Source organism: Cucumis melo, chromosome 10 (assembly GCF_025177605.1).
Source record: "Cucumis melo cultivar AY chromosome 10, USDA_Cmelo_AY_1.0, whole genome shotgun sequence".
In the NCBI taxonomy this organism is placed as follows: domain Eukaryota; kingdom Viridiplantae; phylum Streptophyta; class Magnoliopsida; order Cucurbitales; family Cucurbitaceae; genus Cucumis; species Cucumis melo.
In genome coordinates, this window is record NC_066866.1 from 16,263,364 (window position 1) to 16,270,122 (window position 6,759).

The following is a 6,759-nucleotide window of genomic DNA, read 5'->3' on the forward strand; positions in this document are numbered from 1 at the left end:
TACTTGTCAAGTTTCGGTTGGTTGCATAGCACAACGAAATGGAGAGGTGGCATGGGTAAAGCGCGAAAAAGTAGGTTTGCCATTTTTCGGAATGGAAACATAAAGTCCAAATATTTTATCAGAAAAAAATTAAGGTTAAAAGATGTGTTTTGAGAAAGGAAATGACTTGGTTTGTGTGAGTCTGCCACATAAGGAAGAAAAGAAGAAAGGAAAATTTAATTGGCACCAATTTGAGGTGGTTAATAATCTAGAAATTGGATGGCGGTGGACATGGTTATTAAAAAAATGAAATTCTAAAAGAATGAAAATTGTACAAGATCATGAGCTTTTAACATTGAAGAAGAAAAGGCAAAATGGCTCTTAGCTTTTCTTGTTGGAAATGGAGAGACATCACCAAATTAAATTTTGTTCCTGCGTCTTATTTTCGTTTCGTGTGACGGTGAGAAATTGGCTTTAGGATTTCTCTTATTGTTCATGGGAAGAGAGATTTGTAGTGCCATCTTCCAAAGTGTATTTCCAATCTCCATCATAATAGGTGATCATAATAGGTGATCATAATAGGATCATAATAGGACCTGCAGTGGCAGAAAACGGGATGTAGTCCTAAGCTTAGGACAAACCACTGTACTTTTCCTCTCATTTCTCTTTTTCCCTAATCTTTATTATTTTCCAAAACTTGTTTAACTCTAACTTGTAAAGTGGGAATTAAACACATAATTTTGCTAATTCCACCGAATCATCGTTTAGTTTTTCTTACTATGAAAATAAGTTAATGCCATTCTACTATTTTGTTTTTTTCTTTGAAAAATTGTATAAAATGATAAAAGAATTTAGAAAAGAATAGTCTATATCACCTTTTTTTTTTATATTGCAAATATAACAAATATGACAACTATTAAATGATTATTCAAAAGGTTATTAGAGTGTTATTAAAAAGAAAAATTGCTATTTTTGCAAAAGTTACTTTTTTTCTCTTTCTTCTTTTTTTTTTTTTTGGCTTACACAATACTCAAATAAAACCATATAAAACTGAACCAAGTCTTTAGAAAGATAGAAGACTCCCTGAACACTAAAATTTATCAAATAGATATTTAACATCTTAGATTAAAAATGAAACCCTTGCTATGAGATAGGAAGGGTAAAATTGTATCCAACATTGAAAACTAAACAATTTCCATGGCTAAACACATCTATGGAGATGAGACTTTCATGTCTTTCTTAAAACTGCTTTGATATGAACATATTTACAACAAAAAAACTATTGAACCAAAATACCAAAGCAGGTCCATGCCAACTTGTAAACACCATCCATCTTTTGGAAACAACATATATAATTCAAAACCAAAGAGGTTCTAAGATGAGGAAGATGAGCTATCGTCATCAGACGAACCATAGCGCTGACTTTCGCATAATCCGGGGAAAACTGTTGGAAGACATGGATTCATAGCACCCGTATATTGACGGGCCGAACCCACTATTGTTCTTTCATTGATTCTTCCAACTTCTTTGCATACCTGATCTAAGATGGCAAGAAAATCCTTTACCACCATAAAAATACGCAGTGGCCGAGCTTCTTCTTTTGCTAGGTTTCCGTGGAAGTATTCCGTTATTTCCTTTACCTTGGCGAGGGCAATGCCTTCTTGAACTTGTATCCTTGATACTTCTTCTGCTGCCTTCCCCAAGAACTTGTTCATGGCGTCAGAGAAATTCGACCCATTTCCTCCTTTCAGCATGTCTTCATTTAATCTAATGACCTCTGTGATTTTTGTGATCCCTCCAGCAAGTTTCCCTACGTCGTGGATAAGTACATCTGCATCCATTAATGCAGCTTTTTTCACATTGGATAGCTCCCTACTAAGACCCGAAACGACTTGAAGACCAAGCTTTCGAAACTCAACGTCATTTGTCAAGGAAGATTGCTGAGTATTATCAGCTGTCAGGTTGTGATCGGAGGTGGAGTGTCGATAACCTTCAGCTCTAATAATCTCCTGTACTACAAAATGCAAGAGAGTAGTTTTTCCATCAGTGCCCTTGATATCAACAAGCTTGAGAAGAGTGTCAAGTTTAAAAGCATGAGCGTCGCCTCTATCCGTGCCTACATTCATCCGGTTCCCAGTTTTGAGCACTGCTTCAAGAAGTTTGAGAAACATTCTGCTGTTCTTCAATTCTGTACAAGCAGCCTATGTAGAAACAAAGTATTTTGTGCAATCCATAAATTTGACGAAACAGAATATCCTGTCATAAGAAGCTGTGGACCGTCGAAATGAATGAGCAAAAAGAAGCTAATGAATTACCTCAAGAGTTGTAAAGGACCGAACAAGGTACTCGACCTCAGAATCGAAATTGGCCATGTAAAGCATTGCATCCACCCTTTTGAAAGCAAATGGTACATCAAGAACTACCTTGAGGAATTTCTCAGCGGGGCCAAGTTTAAAAGGTGAATCGTCTTTGTATTCTTTCAAACTACGCTCTTCTTCTTCAGTTGGCGCCATTTTCAGTAAACTTTCGAGCAGTTCAGTACACAGAGCATCTGAATTTCCTGTACGGACATATCAAAAGAATTGAATCAAACAGGAACAAACAAATAGCAGTCTCCATTATTTCATTAGCACATCCAATGCCTAAAAACCCAGGAAAAACACAGTTTTCATGTGCCAGGATGGGAAAACACCAAATTCATTTTATGGATGTACGAAACGATTTCAATGGATTCTAACATGCGACTTTCAGCAATTAAGATCGTGAATACGATTAGCTTAGCAAAGTTTGTTAGGAGCTACTCCTTTGAATGAGAGATGAAAACCAGGTGATAAACTGTCCAAACTGTCCATTTCATGAACTAGAACTAGAAGTATACATAGAGGTTTCTCCAAAAATGACTTCACTTTCCAACTATATCACCAAAAGGAACTTCCCATTTTCATTGCTAGTTGGAAGCGCACATGTGGGAAATTTTGGATAGAAAGTACTTGATTTACATCCTATTCGGATGATTCCATATTATTTTGGTTTATGAACTTCTAAATGTTTCGATTCAGTCCCTCAAAATCTAAAATATTATTTTGGTTGAAATCCTCTTTCATACCCAAATTTCAGATTTGGAACACTTTTAAGTACCTAAACTTTTCCTAAGAGAAAACTAATTTAGTCCCTCAACTTTCAGAAAGAATAATTATTTTGGTCCTTATTTCTACTGTGTTTTTAACAACCTAATGGCATAGCTTTGAGATGCATATTACTCTGTAGATAATCGTAATTTCAAACCACGAAGGGTAAAGATGAACATTGGACGAGTGAAAATTACATGGAAAGAAAATGTAAGAACAACTCTGAAGGTTGTTTTAAAAAGTTAAAAGAGACTAAAATAGTAGAAGTTTAGAAACCAAAATAGAACACCCACAAAACATCATACTAAAAAAACATTCTTAATATTTGAAGACTAAAATGAGTAAGATGTAAAAATTTCAAGTTCTAGTTAAACAATGAATTAAACCAGAATACTTCAATAAAGTTACCTTCCAAAAGGGCTTCGAAGACTTCTTCTATGGTAACATTGAGTGCCCTCAACAAAATTGCAATATTCTGAGACTTCTTAGGATCAAGAACTCGATTCTCTTGGCTCCCTAAAGGCATGTTCTGATGAACACTACCATTTTCTTTGCTCATAATATTTGAATTATTGTTATTTACCATAAAAAGTGATTCAATCATTTCCTCATTCAACCTGCAATAATCATTGTACAGTTCAAAAAGATGATTCAAAACATATGTAATGCACTGTAATCATTACAACAACAATAAGATCAATCCAAGAAGCACAATAAACAAAATTCGTACTGAAATGAACTCGATTTGATCTGATCCCACACCATGGCTCGATCAGAGCTCGTCCGAACTTTGTCCCAATGCAATGCCTTCAGTTTCGGCTTCAAAGTTTCTTCCATTCTCTCTGCATCTACAATGGTGTTTAATTGCTCCCCTGCAGACATATGACCTATGTTCTGTGAGAGTATCGGTCTTGTTGGCAGGGTGAGTATTGGTGGACCTGTTGAGAAGATTAATAAAAGATTAAGTACACCATATCCTATCTACTTAAAGCTTGTAAATGAGCACGTGTACCAATTTCTAAGACCTTTAAGTAACCCTGAGTGCTAAAATCATTGAAGAATATATAATGTAGTTTGATTTAATCAAACCTAGATTAGGGTCCTTGTTGAGAAGGGAGGAAGATTGAGGAATCTCCCAAAACCTTGGAGGAGGAGGAGGTGGCGGTGGCGGACGCAGAGGAGGGGCTGTTGGTAGTTTCACTGGCAATGGTTGCTGGTAATTCATCCTAGATCCATCTGAAAACTGCCGAGGCAGCTCCGGCAAATCAGAATCCCTCGATGGCGAGTTTTTGGTGTTCCCAGATCCTCCCAGTGGCGAAGAAGCAGAGGAAAACGAAGGTGATGGCGGAACTGGAAGTGTTGGCAATGGCCGTAAAGGAACAGGGAATCTGATAATGGAGTCCGGAGACTTTGATCTCAAGCTCGTGGGGCTCAACATCAAAGGCGGAGAAGGACTATTGGGAAGAGAAACAGAGGGAGAACCAGAATTCAAACTGGAAGTATAGCTTTTCCTCAAAAAATTTTCAGTTTCCACATTATGAAACAACTTCACAGGGCTCAATCTTCTATTACTCCCCACATTCTCCTTCCCGCCGACGGAAGACCCTCTTGGTGAAAAAAACTCTTCATCATCGCGATCGTCGTCGTCATCATTATTATCATTACCGTCAACATTCCTCCGATAATCGTCTGCAAAATTCCGGCGAGGAAGCGGTGGAAGGGGATTCAGCTCCGGCGACCCCATTTTCACTGGAGAAACAGACTCGAGGATTCCGCCACCACCCTCCTCCACGGTTCCAGCAGCCTCTTCGTCAATCTCTCGAGAAGTAGCCAAAGTCCCAAGATAAAGAAACTTGGAGGTGGTAGTGGAGGAGGTTCTGTTCTTATGAACTCCATCAGAAGTGTCAATATCCGGCGGGTACAGCCGAAGATTATCAGTTCTAGAGGCCTTATCGGTAGCAGAAACTTGTCGGTTCCGGTTTCGAAAGTAGAAAAACAGAGCAACGAAAAAAACAAGAACAGAGAAGACAAGAGAAACAGAGATGACAATGGCGAAGACATGGCGGTGGAGGTGTTGAGAAGAAGAAGTAGGCTGCGGGAAGAGAAGAGCAGAAATGTTGGCCGGAAAGGTAGGAAGCGCCGTCGAAGGAGGAGAGGGAGGCGGCTGCGGAGAGGAAGGGTAGGATGGAAAAAAGGGTTTAGGGGGAGAGGAAAATGAAGTAGAGGAAAAGGGGAGTTTAGGCTGTAGGTGCTGTGGTTGAGACAAGGGAGAAAGAGAAGATGGAGCTTCAGATGGAGGTAAGGAAGTCCATGGGAAAAAGGGTTGGTGGAGAAGGTGGCGGTGGTGGCGGAGGAGGAGGAAGTTCCGGTCAGCGGCGGCGGAAAGGGGTGAGAGAAACAGAGAAAAAAAAGCGAGAAGGAGAAAAATGCTTGAAATGGGCATTGTAGAGAAGAAGAAGAAGAGACCCATAAGGTGAAATCAAGGGAAAAACGCCATGGGGGAGGAAGAAAGGGGAAAGGAGAGTAAAATGGAGGATGGAGGAAGGAGAGGGGGAGTATAAAGAATGAAGAAAAGGGTGAAATAATTAGGGAAATGGAGTTTTAATTTGGCAGAGGAAAGAAGATTCTGATAACAATGATCACAGTGGGAGAAGGAAGAAGAGCGAGAGTGAGAGTGAGAGTGAGAGAGAAAGAGCGGAATGAGCTGTTACACACAGAGAGACCAGAAAGAGGGAAAAGGCGCTTTGTTCAACACAAGACAGGGAAGGAGTGATGGGTTTGCACGCGCAGAGATGGGGGCGTGAAGGAATAGGTGAAGCGCGAGTTAAGAAAAGAGTGGAAGAATTGACGGAAATGACCCTGGGAGTTTCACGGTTGGTACAGTGCCTAATTGTACGTACCCCTACACTTCTGAAGCGCGCCTAAGTCCAACGTTCTGAGCTTTCACATTATTTTTCTTCTCTTCTCTTAACATCATGTGAAATTGAGTCTGTCTTAGTTCTTCCCGTTTCAAATAAATCACCAACACAAACAAAGTCCAAAAATTCACCCTATTATAAATCATTTTACCACAGACGTATGTAAAATTCCGTAATCTTTATTAATGCTTTTATAATTATAGTCTGCCTATCTAAATTAAATACTCTACTATTTTTCTTTAACCTGAGTATTCTCAACTACTTCTTCAAATTGGACAAAATAACTCTATCAAACTCAATACCAAACTGACTATATATTTGTTCATAGGGAGAACATTAAACTAAAAGGGCAACATATGCTCCACACCAAGTGTATTCTACAAAAATGGTTTGTGGTTCTGCTCTATCTTGCTTTGCAATTAGATAAACGACAAGTTATTGTAAATGCATTAGACAAAATGAGAAACATTTCAAAATGTCGTATTTTGTTCGACCTGAAAGATTATTAGGAGTACATATAAAGTTCCGTATTGGTTGGGAATTAAATGATCATGAATTCTAACATGTCTCTTTTATATTTTAAATTTTTTAAAAGAAATTGTTGGTTCATTAATTTTTGTATTTAATAAAATTTTCAATTTTGTATCTAATATAACTATAAATAATAAAATATGTCTATCAAACATAATTTTAAAACTATCTTATAAATAGAAATGGTGTTTAAGACAAAGTGA

At 38.2% G+C, this 6,759-nt stretch overlaps 1 protein-coding gene across 1 annotated transcript; it reads right to left on the reverse strand.

Moving 5' to 3' along the window:
* Positions 1–1,063: 1,063 nt before the first annotated feature.
* Positions 1,064–5,887, reverse strand: LOC103499123 (formin-like protein 1). Its single transcript, XM_008462023.3, has 5 exons — positions 4,197–5,887; positions 3,838–4,045; positions 3,516–3,724; positions 2,295–2,539; positions 1,064–2,180 (listed from the first exon to the last, which is right to left on the reverse strand). The coding sequence occupies exons 1-5, from the start codon at positions 5,575–5,577 to the stop codon at positions 1,353–1,355; spliced, it is 2,871 nt and encodes a 956-aa protein (XP_008460245.2). The 5' UTR covers positions 5,578–5,887; the 3' UTR covers positions 1,064–1,352.
* Between the last annotated feature and the right edge of the window lie 872 nt (positions 5,888–6,759).